This window comes from Podarcis pityusensis (assembly GCF_964106645.2).
Source record: "Podarcis pityusensis genome assembly, chromosome: 16".
Taxonomy (NCBI): Eukaryota; Metazoa; Chordata; class Lepidosauria; order Squamata; family Lacertidae; genus Podarcis; species Podarcis pityusensis.
The window spans coordinates 23,103,383-23,124,599 of NC_138041.1; the positions used below are offsets into that span (position 1 = coordinate 23,103,383).

At 46.2% G+C, this 21,217-nt stretch overlaps 2 protein-coding genes across 2 annotated transcripts; one reads left to right on the forward strand and one right to left on the reverse strand.

The window, feature by feature from the left end:
• Nucleotides 1–2,092: 2,092 nt before the first annotated feature.
• UQCR10 (ubiquinol-cytochrome c reductase, complex III subunit X) lies at nucleotides 2,093–4,589 on the reverse strand. The gene is made up of 2 exons (XM_080986553.1): nucleotides 4,390–4,589; nucleotides 2,093–2,343 (listed from the first exon to the last, which is right to left on the reverse strand). Exons 1-2 carry the CDS (start codon nucleotides 4,528–4,530, stop codon nucleotides 2,293–2,295), a joined length of 192 nt encoding a protein of 63 aa, XP_080842679.1. The 5' UTR covers nucleotides 4,531–4,589; the 3' UTR covers nucleotides 2,093–2,292.
• A 144-nt stretch (nucleotides 4,590–4,733) lies between these two features.
• ZMAT5 (zinc finger matrin-type 5) lies at nucleotides 4,734–18,244 on the forward strand. Its single transcript, XM_080986526.1, has 6 exons — nucleotides 4,734–4,913; nucleotides 8,658–8,808; nucleotides 9,783–9,845; nucleotides 11,678–11,758; nucleotides 16,347–16,458; nucleotides 17,258–18,244. Exons 2-6 carry the CDS (start codon nucleotides 8,682–8,684, stop codon nucleotides 17,385–17,387), a joined length of 513 nt encoding a protein of 170 aa, XP_080842652.1. The 5' UTR covers nucleotides 4,734–4,913; nucleotides 8,658–8,681; the 3' UTR covers nucleotides 17,388–18,244.
• The last annotated feature ends 2,973 nt before the right edge of the window (nucleotides 18,245–21,217 follow it).

Consider the following 21,217-nt stretch of genomic DNA (forward strand, 5'->3'; position numbering starts at 1 on the left):
AGAAATCTATAGATTGCTGGCCATCATCTCCAACTTTTATTCTTAGCGAATTCCTCAATTACGCATCAGGATTGTGTAAAGTACTTCATGCTTTCAATCCTGCATTGTTTCTCACTGCCTAGACCAACCTAGCTCCAGCAAGCAAGATGGTGACCTCATGTATCTTCAGACCATGTTCTGGGCTGTTATTATTGCATAATGATGTTATATTTGCAACCTCCTTCCGAAATGCTCAAAAATAGAGGATCAAAGGGCTGTCAGGGAGTTCAGTGGAGAAAATTGAGAAACGCCGTGGAAGTCGTTTGACTTCCGAGGTGCGTTTGAAAACAGAAGCATTCACTTCCGGGTTTTTGGCGTTCGGCTTTACAAACGTTTGGCAGCCAAGACATTTGAAAACCGAAGTTTGACCGTACTTTGTACTCTACTGCAGTAGGCAAGTGTGAAATCCGTGTGTAGGCATCTCATGAGCCTAAATGGGGATGAAGATCTTTAGCAACAGAGGCCTTACTTACCACTTCCTGAAGACTCCCCAAAAGGCTAAGGGCTGGGAAAAGAATTGGGGACAAAGTAAGGCATGTGTTCTGAGTTTTCCTCCCTAGCCCTCCAAAAGGGGAAATAGAGGTTAGAATATGTACTTCCCGATTCCACACACCACCGTCCCACTTTTGAACTTAGACTAGGCGCTCCACTTACATTTTTTCACTAATAGGCTGATATAGTCACCCATCACGTCAAATGTTTTCGTCGGTAATTACAGCCAGTTCAAACTTCAGCAAGGTTGAGAGATTCCTGTCCATTAAATATATGTGTCTTGTTCTTATGCCCAGGCTGTGGGGCTCTCCTGTTCCCCCAGCACACAGCTGTTCCAAGTATCTGGCATCAATGTTATTTTGATGCTGGGCATACAATAAATGTACTGGCCTCAGCTGGTCCATGAGAACCCCTGGGGCCTGCCCAGCAGGTGATGGGCTAGAACACACTTTGACACAGCTCTGAAAAGCATTGATGTGTCAAAAGTTGTGCACTGAAATTTTCTCGTAAGGAACCAAAACTTCAGCCTGTCAGTTGGATGTTCTTTAGCAATGAACCTTACCTAATGTAATTTCACGTTAAGTCTAGTGCCAAGATTTGAATCAGTGAAGTGAACCAGCTCAGCAGCAGGCGGACCCCAAGAACAGGCACTTGAAATCTGATAGGATGGCATTTTCAGTCAATACTGCAGCATGGAAATCAGCCAAAAGAAAGGCAGCATAGAGTGAGCTTTTGCTGATTTGGTCAGTTCCTGCATAATGGTTTTACCTTGTCTGCATTGATCATGAAGCATCAGCAGCTATTACAAGTTAGGAAGGGAAGAATTTTTTCCATTTGTCCAGCACTGTAGCAAATAGAGTTAAAAGAGTTAAGAACAAAGGAGTCTGGCTTATAGCAGGGTCAGGGCATTGGTCCATCTAGCTCAGTAGAGTCTACACCTGGTGTGGGGAACCTGTGGCTCTCCAGCTGCTGTTTCAGGTCCACCTAGCATAGTCAGTGGTCAGGGATGATGGGAGTTGTAGTCTAGCAACATTGGGGGGGGGGGCACAGGTTCTGCACCAATGGCCGTCTTCCAGAGTAAACCTGTGGTGGAGGGTGGTAGTGGAATGCTCTGCTTGAGTCTCTTCACCTTATAGAGCAGGAGTGGTTCTAACCTGTGCCCCTCTATAGGTTTAACTCTTAACTGCCTTCATCCCCAGCCAGCATGGTCAATCAGTGGTCTGTGATGATGTGAGCTGTATTCCAACAACTTCTAGAGGATCGCAGGTTAACCAACCTGATGGAGGGCAAGGCTGGCACCCTGAACAGAAAGCAGCCCCGTTCAGTGCGGATCTGTTTGAAGATTTTGCATCACTCTATTTGAGGCTTTCCAAATAAACAAAAGCAGACACTTAAACTAGCCTAGCCTATAAATGCCCGCAGATTTTTAGGGGAGAGCAGGCACAGAATAGCATGCTTTTCATTGTTTTTTTTTTCTTTATCCAAAAATAGAGAGCTAAAGTCCCACATTTCTAAGGAATCAGCTCAGAGGAAATTAAAACGGAAGGTCTGAAGTACACAGTGTCTTAGAATGTATTTTATTAAGCTACATTTCACAGCACAATAAGTTCATAAGTTCAGGTAGCTTGTTCTTGAGAGGATGCACTCTGGATCAAACTGCCACATATGGACAAACATTTTCTGCCTCAGCAGCCGGTGGTCAAGAAGAAGAGCTTGTAGTGAAGATCACAGAAGGTCCATCAGGAATCCAGCATTTCTGCTTCACTCGTCACGTGGCTCTTCGTACTTATGCTTGATGTGCTTCCAGAGTTTCTGCATCATAAGAGACACAAGAATACAGTAATCTTAAGCAACAACCTCAGGAATGCTTGTTTGCAGCTGAACAGGATATTACAAGCTGGCACAGTCCACTACTTACTGCCACCAGGATTAATGGGTGGTATTTGCAAAACACAGCAACACCACTCAATACTACTCCCAAGGTGATTTAAAATAAAGGTGACAACAGAGGTAACAAGATGCACAGCTGCTTTGATAACCTGCACATGATAGGGACACGGGTGGTGCTGTGGGTTAAACCACAGAGCCTAGGACTTGCTGATCAGAAGGTCGGCGGTTCGAATCCCCGCGATGGGGTGAGCTCCCGCTGCTTGGTCCCCGTTCCTGCCAACCTAGCAGTTCAAAAGAACATCAAAGTGCAAGTAGATAAATAGGAACCGCTCCAGCGGGAAGGTAAACGGTGTTTCCGTGCGCTGCTCTGGTTCGTCAGAAGCGGCTTAGTCATGCTGGCCACATGACTCGGAAGCTGTACGCCGGCTTGTTGGGTAATGAAGCAAGATGAGCACAACTGGACCTAATGGTCAGGGGTCCCTTTACCTTACATGATAGGAGTGTCATCATTCCAGTATAATCCTAAATATGTTTATTCATAAGCCCTGTTGAACTGAACTTACACCTTCATCCTGAAAAGCGAGAAGAGCATTGCACCCCATAGTCACCTTTGACTGGACTTAACCATCCAGGGGTCCTTTACTTTTTTACTCCCTAAAGGTGTAATTAGGACTACAGCATTAAAGTCTATATTATGCATCCTCATTTTCTCATACAACTGCACTCTTTACTTGTCAACTGTTCTCTTTCTTTGCCTTTAACACTTTCTCTTTGCCTCAAAATCAGTGCTGTGGCCTCCCCAAAAGTACAACCACACAGAATAAAACATCCAGATATATGTCAACAGCAAAAAACCCTCAGAATAAGAAAGCTTGATTTCTATTTATAGATCACCAAAGTGTCTATAAAATAAATAAAATAAAATGATGATGAGCAGATGAAAGTGCCTGCCCCAGGGAGATTACAATCTGAATATTTGTCACAGGGAAGATGTGGAGAAAGATAAAACAGGAAAAATATGCCATTATTTCAGCTACACATTCTTAAGGTTATAGATACAGTAGGGCATGAAAACTAGAAGGTTGAGGCAAATGCTTCACAGAAAACATGAGTTTGTTTGACGGATTTTGAAGGAATGAGGTTGCATCCCACAGGTGTTCTGGAAAGCAGTTCCAAGCATTCTGGGGAGCAGGAGAGAAACTGCTGAATCTTTTGAGGGAGCAAGAGACCTTGATTTATTTGCAAAAGCAGCCACTTCCTATGGCTCTTTCCCAGAAGCACAGGCCATTGTTCTCTTCCATGTATAAGGTGAAACATCTGTTCTTCCATTGTAGATGCTGCAAAACCTGAACTACAAATTTCACAGCTGAACTAACAGATCATAATGGGTGGTAAGAACCATAGAATAACAATGCCATGGCCTTTGGCTAGCACAATAAAAGTTCATGCATGTAATTCAGCATTAAGTAGGCACTTGGGACTTGACTTGGCACAGCTTATTTGTTTATAGTTTACCTGCCATAGCGTCTCCCCAAGACTTCTAGGAACTGTAGTCTCAACTGTTGTTAGTTCTGCTATAAATTAAAGTGCGTTAGTGACTGATTAAATTCTTTCATTACCCCGCTATGCTCACAATCCAGGTAGTTAAGATTGGTCACCCCTCTCATTGGTCACCCCTGAAAGATAAAATAAGGATCTTAACAGACCGTAGTCACTGCAAGCTGCACATCCTTTCAGGCCCTCTGGCTTTCGCTTGTTTGGCAGACTGTCCCTCGTACCTTCCTGGTGGCCCCATGCAAGACGCACAGAGAAAGCCCAAGCAGGCGTTCAGCTGTTTCGAAGAACCGCGAGAGGCCCGAAGCCGGGGCCTCTCGTATATCAAGGCCCCGTTTGACCTTCGCCCAGCCCCGGCCCGCGTTCTACGCAAGTCCGCGGCTCGGGCCTGCGCGACCCTACAGGCTGACTTACCTCCTTGTTAATCTGCTCGAAGATGGAGTCCGCGCCCTGGTCGAAGGCTCGCTCGAAGAGCAAGGCGCCCACCACGACCGTGAGAGCGAAGGTAGCGCTGCGGCGTAAAAGCACTCGGTAGACCTGCTTGGCGAGCGTCATCTTCGGCAGCCTTCAGGTACCGCGCACGCGCAGCTCTCGCACTCCTCTAGCAAGGGCGGCCCCTCCTGCTGCCAAAGCTTTATGGGTAACGAAGCCTTTTCCCGCGCGGGATGATGGGCATTGGAGTCCCGCTCCAGCCCCCCAACCTGTAGTCTGCCGGGTAGATAAACTTCATTTCCCGGGATGTCCCACGGTTGGTGTCACGTGATCATTGGGAGCTCATGCCTTTGGGAGTCGGAGTCTTGTGTGCTTTCCGGGGATTTTAGAATCCTGCACCAAACTGCAGCTGCTAGTTGGATAGAGTACTATAGTTAGAGATGTTGCCTGCTGGGTTCCTCTACCAGGTGTGAGGGGCGATGCCTGTGATGTCTGTGTAAAGGGAGGTGAGTAGTCTGTTGGGCTGTTTTGCTTTACTTCCTTGCCGCCCATGGCCTCGGCTCTTATTTACAATGGCATGGTTAGCTGCTTTCTACCAGGTAAGACGCACTTGTCCATCCAGGTTGCCTTATACAGAGTCAGACCATTGGTCCACCTAGCTCAGTATTGTCTACACGGACTGGCAGCAGCTCTGTAGAGGTTCAGGCAGGAGACGCTCCCAGCCCTGGCAGGAGATGCTAGGGATTGAACCTGAGACTGGTATAAAGAGGTGTGGGAAATAGCTATTACAGTGGTACCTCGGGTTACATACGCTTCAGTTTACATACGCTTCAGGTTACAGACTCCGCTAACCCAGAAATAGTGCTTCAGGTTAAGAACTTTGCTTCAGGATGAGAACAGAAATCGTGCTCCAGCGGCGCAGCAGCAGGAGGCCCCATTAGTTAAAGTGGTGCTTCAGGTTAAGAACAGTTTCAGGTTAAGAACGGACCTCCAGAACGAATTAAGTACTTAACCCGAGGTACCGCCGTAATGGTAAATTAGCATGTGCTGTTAAGGTAAGACGGGGAACATGCAGGAGAAATTATTTTGAGTAGATATGGAAGGTGTTTGTAGAATTTGTACTGTTAAAATGGGCAGGGGTCAAACCATCGCAAGAGGTGATGAAATTTTGGGAGGCTGGATAGTTACAATGGAATGGTCTCGGGGGTGGGGTGCACATTTTTATTCTTATTTATTTATTCTTATTACTTTGTCAAAATAATAAAATTTTATAAATATCTGAGACTTTCACTGGTATGATCGGATAGAACAAGGAGTATTCACTGCTTGCCAGTATTGGCAATACTGAGCTATATAGACCAAAGGTTTGTCTGGGTATGTAGGGCAGCTTCCCGCGTTGCTTTCTCACCATTGTTGTTGTTGTTTAGTTGTTTAGTCGTGTCCGACTCTTCGTGACCCCATGGACCAGAGCACGCCAGGCACTCCTGTCTTCCACTGCCTCCCGCAGTTTGGTCAAACTCATGCTGGTAGCTTCAAGAACACTGTCCAGCCATCTCGTCCTCTGTCGTCCCCTTCTCCTTGTGCCCTCCATCTTTCCCAACATCAGGGTCTTTTTCCAGGGAGTCTTCTCTTCTCATGAGGTGGCCAAAGTATTGGAGCCTCAGCTTCAGGATCTGTCCTTCCAGTGAGCACTCAGGGCTGATTTCCTTCAGAATGGATAGGTTTGATCTTCTTGCAGTCCATGGGACTCTCAAGAGTCTCCTCCAGCACCATAATTCAAAAGCATCAATTCTTCGGCGATCAGCCTTCTTTATGGTCCAGCTCTCACTTCCATACATCACTATTACCTCACCATTACCTGATCTTTAAAAAACCCAAAACAAAACAACCCTGGAGATACTGGAGATTGAACTGGCGGATGGGGGCTTGCAAAACACATGTTCTACCACCAATCATTCATCAGCAGAGATCACTTCAGATTGGCAACCGCGTTAAGATTTTTGCAGCAAAGACAACATCAAAGAACCTGGCAATGTCTGAAGAGACAAACAGATTTTGAAGCAATTTTAAAGTAACATTTGTATGACTCATTTTAGGAATGTTTGGGTGCCTAATTCCTTGATTGATTGTTTGTTTGCTTGTTTAAAGCTTTATAAATTGCATTCTTGTTAAAAAAAAAAAAGTTCCAAAAAGAATGAAAACATCAATAAACTATCGCAACAAATGTCCATAAATACCAGTTGGTTAAAAAAAATAATCACTTTGCAAAGGCTGGTCTAAATAACACCATTTTCAGAAGACGTCTGAAAGAAGGGTGTGATGGTTCCTGTCAAACTTTTAGTGGCAGTGAGTTCCACAGGGCAGGGCCTGCCATGCTAAAGGCTCTGTCCCCAGTAATAATATTAATAATAATAATAAATTTTTAATTATACCCCGCACTCCCCAGCCAAGACCGGGCTCAGGGCGGCTAACAACCAATAAGAAAAACAAGTTGATTAAAATACAGTAGAGGCCAACCGAACCTCAGGGGAGTCGGGAACCACCAGAAATGCCCCATCAGAGAACCTTTGTGACTGAGGTGGAGCATAAGGAGCAATTGTTTTCCCATTGTAGCTATAAGAATTTAAAAAATAAATAAATTCAAAAGTAATAGTTCAAGGGTGGGTGGGGAACTAGCACCATATTTATTTATGTTTTTGGCTCAAAAAATCATGTGCCTCTATGACTTTAATAGCTTTCTAGGTGCCACTACTAGACTCCAGCCTATTTGCAACCATCATCCCAGCATCCGAAGCAACTCTCAGTTGCCTTCTGGGCAGCAAATGAGCTGATTTGATCAATGAAGCCCAAAATGATTCTGACTCAACCATAAATTAGACTAGTCTCCTCTGCTGAGCTGTAATGTTGTTGTTGTTGTTTTTTATAATTTTTACAATATTTATATACTGATTATCAACCATCATGGTTCTTGAAGCGGTATGCAATAATGCTGATCAGATTTATAGGCGGATGGGATTGCTATTACTGCAATAGACCCTATTAAGTCAGCCTGGTAAATGAGCCCACAAATAGTATTAGGCTGCAAAAATAAATATTGCTAGCCTGTTAATGAGGCTAGTGGAAGAGGGGGAGCTGTAGTCTCTGAAGCTGTAAGAATGTACCGAGAGCCTGTCTGCTGGATCTGGCCAAACACCCATCTAGTCCAGTATCCTGTTCTCAGGGTGACCAAACAGATGCTTCTTCTGGGAAGCCCATAGCCAGATCTGAGCACAACAGCTCTTTTCCCACTTGTGATTCTCAGTGACTGGTATTCAAAGGCTTACTGTGTCTCCATCCCCATCGTTCAGCCCGGACACTGAGATCCAGCACTGAGGGCCTTCTGGCGGTCCCCTCCCTGCAAGAAGTGAGGTTACAGGGAACCAGGCAGAGGGCCTTCTTGGTAGTGGCGCCCACCCTGTGGAACACCCTCCCTTCACATGTGAAGGAAATAAGCAGCTATCCTATCTTTAAAAGACATCTGAAGGCAGCCCTGTTTAGGGAAGTTTTTAATAATTAACAGCTGTACTGTTTTTAACACTTTATTGGGAGCTGCCCAGAGTGGCTGGGGAAACTCAGCCAGATGGGCGGGGTATAAATATTATTATTAGTATTAGTATTCGTGAAGAAGAGAACATAGCCATTGTGGCTTAGTAGCCAACGATAGCCTTCTGTTCCATGAATTTGTCTAATCCTTATTTTAAAGCTGTCCCCCAAATCACTACATCTTGTGGGAATAAACCTGTAGGAAAGCTGTGCAATCAAGGAAAGGAAGCCAAAGTATGATCATTTCTCTCCCCCCCCCAATAATATTTATTAGTTTTTCAATTAGATACTCCACGTACACATATTGTATTGCATTTTACATTTATACTTGCTCTTCAGAGCTGACTTCCCTCCTTCCTTCTTCTGGTTTTTATATCACATGCAATTTGATCACATTATTTTCTTCCAATTTATATATTTTTATTCATTTTCCATATTTGTCCATAGTGTATCCATAAACAAATAAGTCATCATGTTTATACAATTCTTGTTGTCTGTCTGTATTCATTTACCACTACTGTTAGTTATATGAGTTTCCTTATACATTTTGCTTCTTATTATTTTCATTATCCATCACTTTTCTCAATCTTTCCCGTTATGAGGTTTGTTCCCCAAAGTCTGATCATTTCATTGACATGTGGGTAAACAGTATTTGATCTTCCCTGCAGAGGTTTCCTTCATCAAGCGTCTCCATGGGGAAGCGCTATTTCTGCGACTACTGCAACCGCTCTTTCCAGGACAACCTCCACAACAGGAAGAAGCACCTAAACGGGGTTCAGCACCTTCGGGCCAAGAAAGTCTGGTATGATCTGTTTCGAGGTAAGAGGCTGCTTGGTAAGAAAGAAGAGCCCTTTGGTTGGATCAGGCCTGTGGCTTATCTGGTCCACCATCCAGTGGCCAAGCAGATGCTTATTAGGGGAAGCCCGCAAACAGGACCTGAGAATGACAGCACTCTCTTCCCACTTACAAGTCCCAGCAAATGGTATTCGGAGGCATTTGCTGTCCCCGACAGAGGATATGGAACTCCCGATTGTAAGCCTGGGTGGGATTCTTGTGGGACGCCTCTTGCTTGCCCTAGTGGATGTGTGGAGCGAGGCCCCTCACCTCATTTTATCCATTAAGGTCCATAAATAGTGGTCCTGGGCCCTAAGGAGGTCAGATTAGCCTCAACCAGAGCCAGGGCATTTTCAACACTGGCTCCGGCCTGGTGGAACGCTCTGTCTCATGAGACCAGGGCCCTGCAGGATCTGATTTCTTTCCGCAGGGCCTGTAAGACAGAGTTGTTCCGCCTGGCTTTTGGCTTGGAATTAACTTGATTCCCCCCCCCCTTTCTTTTTTCTTTTTTCCTTCTGTGATGGAACTCCTGCTTGGGGACTTCCCTTGCTTTTTTCTGGCCCATGTAGGACCAGTCTGGATAGTTAGCCTTGGTGAAGACTTGACCTTTTCATCCCCAAAAAAAGTTTGTGAGTTTCTGCTGAAATGAGGCTGCATTTTAATGTTGTATTTTAATCTTGTTTTTAAGTTGTATTTCAATCAATTGTTTTATATTTGGTGTTAGCCGCCCTGAGCCCGGTCTTGGCTGGGGAAGGCGGGGAATAAATAAAAAATTTATTATTATTATTATTATTATTATTATTATTATTATTATTATCCTCTCCATACTTTTAAGCAGAGGTTGGGTGGCCACCTGTCATGGATGCTTTAGTTGAGATTGGACTAGATTGGGGGTTGGACTAGATGACCCTTGGGACCCTTTCCAATTCTTTGCTTTTACGATCCTTTGCCATCTACAGATAATGCAACCATCCTGCAGGAGGAGCAGAGTAAGAAGCCGTGCCGGGAATTCCTGCTATCGGGTATGCTTTTCTTTTCATTGGGCTCTTCCCGCCTCCAAGAAGCTGTTCTCAGGGGCAGGGAGAAGAGTATCAAATATGGGGGGTGCCCTGCTGGATCTGACCAAAGGCCTGTCTGGTCTAGATTCCCAGTAATATCCAAGACAATATGATGACAAAATACAATGATACAATATCAATATACACTCTTTATATAATATGAAATATATGAAATCACAAACAGAAAACTTACGAATCTCTGAAAGTCACAAAATATGCACTCTTGATGGATTCTCTTGAAAACATAAAACCAAATAAACATAAGTCTTGTAAGTCTCTGAAAGTCTTTGAAGACTATGCAAGTCTCTGAAAGAAGCAATGTATCAGATTCTTATCTGGTGAAAACAGGTTGTAAAGCTTTGTTTATGGCGTCCTACGCTGCCGAAGTAGTTTGCAAACAGACGTTGTGAACATTGATTCCAGATATACCCACTGTTTTGTGAAATTCTTCAGCACAGCAGGAGGATACAGAAATGCTTCAAAAACTATAAAAGAATATTAAAACCATGGCCTGCATATGCATGGTAACTACAATAAACTCAAAATATTATGAACTATACACATAAACTATAATGTCAAAATAATGTGAAATAACACCAAAGGTACATATGGTGAATGGAAAAGTATAACAACAATTGCTATGGAGCGGTGGTCATAAAGTTATGTAGTCACTGCTACTGACCGTATGTTATCAAAAATATAAAAAGCTGATCCCAGGTGGTGCTCATAACAGGGAGATTGAGTTTAAAGGTACAGTGCAGTTACAGCCAGAAAATAAAGAATCAAATGAAACAATTGAGATCCAATTCAGAATTAAGTCCTCCCAGATGAAGTATTTCATATTATATAAAGAGTGTATATTGATATCATATCATTGTATTTGGTCATTGTGTTGCCATGGATATTACTAACTACTGTTTGCAACATAGGGGTTAAATTGTTTGGTTACCTGGTCTAGATTCCCTGCAGCGGCCAAACAGATATTTCTCAGAAGCCTGCAAGAGGGGAGCAGCCCTGTCCCTCTCCTGTCGTCTCCTAGCAACTAGCGTTTAAAGATATACTGCCTCTGAGCTTGGAGGTTCTATTTGTCTATCAGTAAGCCTCCAACGGGACACGGGTGGCGCTGTGGGTTAAACCACAGAGCCTAGGACTTGCCGATCAGAAGGTTGGTGGTTCGAATCCCCGCAACGGGGTGAGTTTCCGTTGCTCGGTCCCTGCTACTGCCACCCTTGCAGTTCAAAAGCACGTCAAAGTGCAAGTAGATAAATAGGTACCACTCCGGCGGGAAGGTAAACGGCGTTTCCGTGCTCTGCTCTGGTTCGCCAGAAGCGGCTTAGTCATGCTGGCCACATGCTGGCTCCCTCAGCCAGTAAAGCAAGATGAGCGCCGCAACCCCAGAGTCTGCCACAACTGGGCCTAATGGTCAGGGGTCCCTTTACCTTTAAGCCTCCATGAATTTGTCTTCCCACCCTTTTGAAACTGCTGAAGCTAGTAGCTGTCGCAGTGCATTTATTTCTCCCTAATTTTTAATTTGCGGCAGGTGGCAATAGATGCGGACTGTAATAAATAATTGAATTTGTTTGCTCAAATGGTTATATAAAAATCCCACGAATGGAGTTTTGTACACAGGAAGGACCATACTGCCAGTAATGGAAAGGGGGGGGGCGTGATGCAAGTTTTGACAATTCTTGAATGCTGTAATATCTCTTGGTCCTGCTGTGGTGGTAAGCTCCTTTGTTCCCCTGAAGCTGTGGTTTCGTTCTTTAAAATTGTGCTTGCTTTGGATCTCTCGGCAGGACGGTGTGATTTCGGCCCCAACTGCAGGTTCTCCCACATGACGGAGGAAGATCTGGAGCAGCTGAATGCTCATGTGCAAGGTAAATAGGGTCTGGAGAACGCAGGCACCCGTAGCCTTAACAGGGTGTGGGATAAACACAAGGAAAAGTGCTAATCCCTTCTGTAGACCCTGTGCAAATCACTGTTAGGCTGCCTTTAAGTCAAGAGCAAGCTAGCATCTCCTGTGTTGCATTATGCCTGCTATGGCACTGAGGCTGGCTTCTTGCCAGAGTCTTGACTGCAGTCATTGTGATGGACATCTTTCCCTAAACGCAGCCCCCCACTCCGCAGCCAACACTACAAAGTGGAGGCCAGGGAAGGCCAGAGAGATCCGAGCAGCTGTTCCCAGCTCCTGTTGTGTTTGTTCACCAATTATACAGCTATTGATTATCAATGTAGGGTAAATGGGCTGGGCAAAAGCAAATAATTGAATCAGCTGGAGAGAGAGAGAAAGGCAACTCTCCGTCCCCAACTCCTCTGCTTGATTCTGCAAATCGAAACCTTTTTAATTAAAGACACTCCCCTGCAAAGACGACCCTGCTGCCTAGACTTCTGGCATTTGGCAAGCCTGCCGCAATTGATTTTTCGTTTCCCCACTGTGCAGAAAGGGGCACTCGGTTGGGGTTAAGCTTTCTTTGCTATCTCCCTGGGAGTTCTGAGCAAGATAAGCTGAACACACAATGCTTTTTGGGGGGTGGGAGGCTCTTGGACGGGGGTGGGGAGCAATGGCTGCAGCATTTCTGTTTTATGAAAGTTGTTGACAATTTAACAATTATCCCATTGTCTTTGGGGAAGGGCTGTAGCTCAATGGTAGGGTGTCTAGCAAGCAGGAGGTCCCAGATTCAATCCCTGCCAGCATCTCCAGGTATACATGAGAGAGGCGCCTGGCTGAAATCCCGGAGAGCTGGTCAGTGTACACAATACTGAGCTAGGTGGACTGAGTATAAGGCAGCTTCCTATGTAAGTATGGAAAAGAGGCTAAAGTCAGGGGTGGTGGGGGCCTTGTCCAAGCCCCGCTTTGAGGGGAAGCAATATGAATTTCACTTGGACAGACTGGGGGTAAGCAAGATGTTTTATACCCTTCAAGTGTAGGGCCAGGCCAGGCACGACACAGGAGATTTGTTACTCATTTATTTTAAAAGCATTTCCCTACCACTCGATAGTTTGACATCTCTAAGCAGTATGCATGGAGGCAACTTAAAAACAGTACAGTGGTACCTCGGGTTACATACACTTCAGGTTACAGACGCTTCAGGTTACAGACTCTGCTAACCCAGAAATAGTACCTCGGGTTAAGAACTTTGCTTCAGGATGAGAACAGAAATCGTGCTCCGGCGGCACGGTGGCAGCGGGAGGCCCCATTAGCTTAAGTAGTGCTTCAGGTTAAGAACAGTTTCAGGTTAAGAACGGACCTCCGGAACGAATTAAGTTCTTAACCTGAGGTACCACTGTATTGTTGAAAACGGAGCTGCAACATTTTCAAAAAAAAACAAAGCAGCATTATTACAAACAAACAAATCGGAAATTCAGTAGTAACAGGGCCAGTTTTCTGGGTCAGGGAAAGCCTGGGCAAAAAGATGTCTTTGCAAGGCATATGACACAATGAGTGGATGGTGGATGGGCCAGGGCATTCCACAACGGTAGAAAATGCCTGTTTTTGGCTCCTCTCTTGAACCTAAACCAGAGAGGTTGTGGGATGGATGGCGGGGGGGCGGGGGTGGGGAGACTCTTCCATGTTACCCGTTTCTGGCTCCTCCTCCCTCTTTTTCCCCTTTCCCCGGCTGCACTCATGAATATTCAGCAGGCTGGAAGAATAATTGGCTGCCACTGCCGAGCTGGCGCGATCCTTCACTCTGCTGGAGTGGTGGCGGTGTTAATTTCACACCCTGTCGGAAAATGTTTAACATTTTGCTTAAAAGCGTGACATATGGCACCGTCTTGGTTTGGAGCAGGTGGTTGGCAGGAGGGTGGGTGCTGCAGGAGGTGGGTGGGGGGTCCTCCGGGGTAGGTGCTAGGAGATGCCTTTTTTGGATTCTGTTCTGGAATGGTTTCCTCTGGGGACTGGGCAGGGTGATCTGATCATTAACATGGGGAGCAGCGTTGTCCAAGTCCCTCTCTCCCTGCTTTCCCATTGCGTTTTTTGGTATTCAGGTGCCCCGAGGAATCTGTGTTCTCGTTGCTGATGAATGGAACGTTTCCTCCCGACTGCCTCCTGCAATCACTCAAGCTGTCTCTGGCTTATTCTGCCTTCGGGCCCGTGATTGCGCTGTTAATGTCAACGAGCCAGGATGTTTCCCCTCCCCGAATATGCATTAATGCACCAAAGCCGTAAAAAAGCCACAGCACAGGCCTCCTTTGAAAGGAGAAACTATCCTGGGGATGGGGCTTGCTTTGGGTCGCCAAGGCAAGATTTCCATGCCTGGCTTGCTGTGCAACGGGCATCAGTGTGAGTCCCCTGTCCCTGCTCAGGGACGGAGGTTGAGAATGCGAGTTCTGCCCCAGTCGTAACCGGGCGGCAGGGAAGCCACAGCTCCAAGCCCGCACAGGATCCTGAGCCAAGGGTGTAGAAATTCAGCCTGCGTGTAAGAAGAGGCTGGCTGCTGGATCAGGCCAGGATCCTGTTCTCACAGTGGCCAACCAGATGCCTGTGGGAAGCCAGAAAGCAGGCCCTGAGCACAACTTCACTTTTCTCTCCTGTGAGTTTCAGCAACTGATGTTTAGAAGCCTTGCTGCCTCTGACCATTGAGGCAGAGCAATAGCAAACATGGCGTTTGCGGCAGCTAGGCTGGTGACTGGGAGCAGCTGCCGGGACCACATAATACTGGTCCTAAAGGATCTGCACTGGCTCACCGTACGTTTCCGAGCACCATTCAAAGTGTTGGTGCTGACCTTTAAAGCCCTAAACAGCCTCAGCCCAGTATATCTGCAGGAGCGTCTCCACCCCCTTCGTTCAGCCCTGACACTGAGGTCCAGCTCTGAGGGCCTTCTGGTGGTTCCCTCCCTGCGAGAAGTGAGGTTACAGGGAACCAGGCAGAGGGCCTTCTTGGTAGTGGCACCCGACCTGTAGAATGCCCTCCAATCAGATGTCAAGGAGATGAGTAACTATATTATCTTCAGGACACATCTGAAGGCTGCCCTGTATAGGGAATCTTTTTAATGTGCGATGTGCTATTATGTTTTTATATAAGATGGAAGCTGCCCAAAATGGCTGGGGCAACCCGGTCAGATGGGTGGGGTACAGATAATATAATTATTATTATTTACTGGATTAGGCCAATAGTCAATCTAATCCAGATCCTGTTCTCACAGTGGCCAACCAAGTGCCTCTTCTGGCAAGCCTGCAAGCAAAGGCTCAAATCCTTCCTGGAGTTTCCAGCAACTGTACTGCTCTCAACACATAAACCGCAGAGTTTGATCCCACAAGATCTAGTACCCCTTTTTCCTAATACAGTGGCACCTCGGGTTACATACCCAGAAATAGTACCTCGGATTAAGAACTTTTCTTCAGGATGAGAACAGAAATTGTGCTCTGGCGGCACGGCAGCAGCAGCAGCAGCAGGAGCAGGAGCAGGAGGAGGCCCCATTAGCTAAAGTGGTGCTTCAGGTTAAGAACAGTTTCAGGTTAAGAATGGACCTCCAGTACTACTGTACTAGGACTTCCAACAACTTCAAACGTTGGAAAATTTGGGACAGACAAAAGTGCTTCCTCACACAGTGACGAACTCAGTAACTCGGCTGCACCAAGCCAAGGTTGCGTCAATACTTCAGGCATCAAACCTGTTTCCAAATCTCCTCCTCCTCCTCCTCCTCCTTCTTCTTCTGCCTTGCAGTCATGCCATTGCTCCGTTGAGCTATGGAACTCGCTGCTGCAGGAGGGCAGGGATGGCTGCCAATCGGGGCGTCTTTAGAACAGGACTGGACAAATTTGTGGAGGAGAAGGCTGATCAACAGCTGTTCAGCATCACAAAGGCTCTGCTTTGCCTCCACAGTCGGAGACAGTAATGCTTCTGAATTCTAGTTGCGGGAAGCCACAGGAGGAGAGCATGCTCTTGTATTCGGGTCTGGCTTGTGGGCTTACCAGAAAAGGCTTCTGGTTAGCCACAGAGAGAACAGGAAAGCTGGACTATTGGCCTGATCCTTCAGAGCTCTTTTGACGTTCTTGTGGCTCTTCCGTCTGTTTTCGGAGAGCAACATGGACCTGTCTTCTGAAGCAGGAACTGCAGCTGGCCCTTCTCTTTCTGTTCTGTGCACAACCTGTGAGTCTCATTGGCCCTCTCCCCGGTTTCTTTTTAACTGCCGTGTGGACCGCACTCGGTGATCCTCCCAGCCTGTACAAATTCTGCCAAGGCAAAGGACGTTGTTGCTGTTGTTCTTTTGAAAAAAGGCTGTTCCAGGATTTGGAGCTGCGTAGGTGGAGGACTGGATAAGATGGGAAGGCAGAACCATCCATCCAGAACTGGCCAAATCGCAGACGGAACGGCAGCTGGGAAGGTGGTTCCGTAAAGGGAACCATGGCGCCCGGGCCAGAACTGTCAGCTGCAGGAATACAAGGGGAAACAACCACGAGTGTGTTCAATGGGGCTGTTGGGCTAAATGAGATTGCCCTTGTCCGTCTTTCCAAAAAAACAGAAGAGAGGAGGGCGAAAGAGCAGTGGCAGGACAAGGCAGTCGTCACGCCTGGCACCATTGATGAGTGGCTGGAGAAGAGAGCCAAGCGGCTTGGCACAACTCAGACTGACAGGTAATGCACTCTCTGCAGCTGGGGGGGCGGGGCGCGAGATTTAGGTGATGGCAAAGCTCTGCCTCCACAGTTGGAAGCAGCAATGCGGGAGGGGAGAGTGCTCTTTTAAAAAAATAAAAAAATAAATTTTATTAGTATTTTCCACACAACAACAACACGAAAGATATCGAAAAATAACAATACACAACACACAAAAATCAACATTTGAAAACTAAAGAAAGCAACAACAACAACAACAAAACAACAAAACAAATCCATATCTTGCAAGTTAATATTATAGACACTAAAACAACAACAGCAAGACATTGACTTCCACCAATCTCACAGCACCTCCTTTATCTCTCATTGCGTCTTCCTGTTTTCCTGTTTTCTTTATCATCTCTATCCTAACATCTAGATATAAATCCCTCTTTCATATCCTTTCACTTCACAGGGTTATTCCAGACTCAGCCAGATTTCTGTCCTCGAACCTTGACACCCCCAGATGTTGTTGAACTACAACTCCCATCGCCCCTAACTAGCAAGGCCAGAGCTCAGGGATGATGGGAGTTGTAATCCAACAACATCTGGGGACCCACAGGTTGAGAACCACTGTCTAGTCTGACCCTCCCTGTTTGCAATATTGAGATGTTGACACTGACCCTACCTCACAGGGTTGTTGTTGCAAAGGTTACTGAGTTGTTGTTGGTGTGCCCTGAGCCCTGCAAAAGCTCTGTAGAAATATGGAGTCTTGTAGGGTTGTTGTTTTTTTAATATATAAAAGTATCTGATTTCCAATGCTGTGCTTTTCTTCTCTCAGTCCCCTCTCCGAGGAAGAGTCAGTTTTCCAGTACCCACCTGGTTGGCCTTCGGTCCAGGATCTTCCACCTTCCCTGCAGGCTCCGCCTCCTGGTGGGTGGCAGGTGCCACCCAATCTCCAATGGGGATGACTCTGCTGATGCCAGGCGGTGTCCCTTATGCCTTTGCTCCCAGTGTTGTGGAGGAAATACAACAGGAACAGGGAACCTGCGGGCCTCCAGATGTTGAACTACAGCTCCCATCCTCATCATATGGTGGCCGTGTTGGCTGGTGCTGATTGGAGCTGGAATCTTGGGGCGGCGCCACATCCTTCCCATCCCTGATACAGGATGTACATGTATGTCTTTTCAGCTTTTCTGATTATTGACAGCTGTCCTGCTGCTCAAGTTCATGCATATATAATGCGGAAAATGCAAAGGGGAATCAAAACAAAGTGGACCTTATTTAACGTAATGGTTTGGTGAGAAAAAAGAAAATGTGAAAATTGCTAATGGAAGAAGTCAGCCGACTGGGCACTGAAGGGTTCGCTCTGGCAGTCCTTGGAAGGGTGTCATAGGGTAGAATGGACCCATCTCAAGGCTCTCCGTTGTGAGGGGCAGACCTATTCTGCCCTTTGTGGCTCTGCTGTCAGTACTGTGGGGGTTAGCAAAAAGGGGGACGTTATGGAGGGGTGCACTTTGGATTAACCAGATCCAAAGTGCTCATCTTCCCACAGTGTGGCTCAAAAGCGTGTTGGGTGTGGGGCTAAGACCCACCAACCCTGGGAGAGAAAGTTCAGAAGGAGGAAGCGTTCTGGATGATGAAAGCAGAAGAAAATGGGGAGGGGGCGGGAAAACCATCCTAACCCACAGATGCCATCAACCACTCCAGCAAGAACCCCATAGCTCCCTGGATTTTGCAGTCCCTCCAACTTGGATTCTTTGCGTCACCTGCAGAAGGTGGGAATATCTGTTGTTGTTGTTTAAATAAAGTTCAGCTGAAATTTGTACTTCCTGTGTACTTGTAATATTTCTACAGAACCAAGATTTTGGGACACGTGTGTGGGAGAGAATATTAAATCGGCAGTACCATTTGAGCGTCCAAACTTGCGTTGTTTGACTTCCTTCTCTTTGCTGCCTAGTTTAAATGTGTGCTGGGGGAACGCCAAGAGTTTTAACCCCTGTGACATTGCACATGCCCAGCGTTGTGTTTAAGATTTGGCCCTTGGCTGCTATGCGTACACTGTTGTTTGTGTGCCAGGGATCTGCAGCTGGTGTGGGCACTGCGCTTGGTGTGCTGATGGCAAGGCTGAGGACAGGGCTGGCATCATAGGGCACCTGTCAAGGTGCTGCCTGTTTAAAAGCCTTCATTGCAGAGCAGCGATGGGAGATCTGTGGCCCTTGTTTTTTTGCTGGGCTTTGCACCTCCCATCATCATTGGCCTGACTCGCCAATTGGATCCAGTCTACTGGGAGAGCAGGGTTTGCTCCGAGGATCTTAAAAACCAGGTAGGTTCATAAAGGCAAAGAGTGTAAAACAGAGGGGACACTTATACATGTTTGGTGGACCTGTGAAAAAATCAAAAGCTTCTGGAACACAGTAAATGACCAGCTTAAAAAAATGTTTAAGCATAACTTTATGAAAAATACAGAAGCTTTTCTACTAGGGATAATGGACACAGGTATAGCAAGAGACGATCAGAAAATATTCCTCTATGCCACAGGAGCGGCAAAGGATCCTTATTGCTGAAAACTGGAAAAAAGAAACTGTGCCAACAAAAAAGGAATGGCAAGACAAACCGTTAGAGTATATTGAACTGGCTAGATTAACAGAGGCAATTAGAGATCACACTAGACAAGAGTTTCAAAAAGCATGGGGAAAATGCAGAGAATACTTCACAAAACAGTGCCCTAAAATACATACCTGGACTTGTTTCGATTAATGTCTGCAGGAGACTTTGTGGATATTTAAGTTAAAATTAGAAAAATCTTAATAATTATTCATAAAGGAAACAGTTTATAAGAAGTAAATAAGGAGGCCAGATACAGGATAGAGGAAGTCTTTTATTTCGTTGTTTGTATTGTTGTATGTTATATTCACTGTATGTTATGTTCACGTTTAATGAAGGTGGATTGTGTAATGGGGGGTGGGGGTTTATGTTATGTTGTAAATAAAATTCCAATTAAAATTATTATAAAAAAACAACAACATAAAGGCAAAGAGCCAGGCCTTTCAGTAACTGGGTCCCAGATCATTTAGGGTTTTGAAGGGAAAAACCAGCAGAAGAAAGCATTCCCTGAAGCTGAAACCAAATTGGTAACCAATGTAGCTGCTATAGGTAGAGTGCTTCGTGGCGTTTTGAACCATTCAAGATCTCTACAGTGTCTTCAAGGGCAGCCCCATTGCGAGAGCATTACGCTCACCTTGTCTGGATGGCGACAATGCCTGCGTGACTGAAGCCCTGAAGGATCGTGGATCTAGTGCAAAATATCTCTTGTCCCTGTAATCTCATTGAGCAGTCTAAAACCACCATAAGGCTACTAAGAAAGGGGATGCTGGAAGAAGGTGACTGTCAGGGGCTGGACTGAGGAAGAATGGTGGGGACCACCCCCCTCCTCTTGAACCTTCCTGGAAACAGGAGGACAGTATAGATTTACAACAGTGGTTTGCAGAAGGTCATAGTTCAGAAGTGGCAGAGGGGGAGAAGCTGGGAAATATGGGGAGAGCAGGAAGGAGAAGAAGAAGAGGAGGAGGAGGAGTTGGATTTGATATCCTGCTTTATCACTACCCGAAGGAGTCTCAAAGCGGCTAACATTGTCCTTTCCCTTCCTCCCCCACAACAAACAATCTGTGAGGTGAGTGAGGCTGAGAGACGTCAGAGAAGTGTGACTGGCCCAAGGTCACCCAGCAGCTGCATGTGGAGGAGCGGAGACGCGAACCCGGTTCACCAGATTACTAGTCTACCGCTCTTAACCACTACACCACACTGGCTCTCACATGTCTTTAGAAAGCATTCCAGCCCCCCCCCCCCCGACTAAGCGGGCATTGAGAGTAGTAGAACAGAAAGCTCAGAGGCAGAAAGCTCAGATCAGCTGGCACAGGGGTGACGTAGAATAGGAGAGACAGAGGGGATGGGACTTGGAGCAACGCCATTATCTAAGAGAGACTGCATTTCTTCATCTCTCTCTGTGAATATTGAATGAAATACTTGGTAAGAACACTTGTTTATCTGCTTCTTGGCTGCCACCGTGGGAGGGATCGGATTCCCCGAAGATTCCTGCTCTGGTCAGACCTCACCTGGAGTACCGTGTCCAGTTCTGGGCACCACAGTTCAAGAAGGACACTGACAAACTGGAACGTGTCCAGAGGAGGGCAACCAAAATGGTCAAAGGCCTGGAAACGATGCCTTATGAGGAACGGCTAAGGGAGCTGGGCATGTTTAGCCTGGAGAAGAGGAGGTTAAGGGGTGATATGATAGCCATGTTCAAATATATAAAAGGATGTCACATAGAGGAGGGAGAAAGGTTGTTTTCTGCTGCTCCAGAGAAGCGGACACGGAGCAATGGATCCAAACTACAAGAAAGAAGATTCCACCTAAACATTAGGAAGAACTTCCTGACAGTAAGAGCTGTTTGACAGTGGAATCTGCTGCCAAGGAGTGTGGTGGAGTCTCCTTCTTTGGAGGTCTTTAAGCAGAGGCTTGACAACCATATGTCAGGAGTGCTCTGATGGTGTTTCCTGCTTGGCAGGGGGTTGGACTCGATGGCCGTTGTGGTCTCTTCCAACTCTATGATTCTATGATTCTATGACAGTGAACCAGTGCAGAGCAGTGTTTAGAACGATGGACTAGGACCTAATAGATCAGGAGTCATAGACTGGCCGAATGTAGAGGAGTGGTGGGAGGGAAACCCCAGGGGAAGAAGGCTCAGAGCCAGGGAAATAAAGGTGGGATATAAATGCAATTTAAAAAGAGAGAGAGAAGG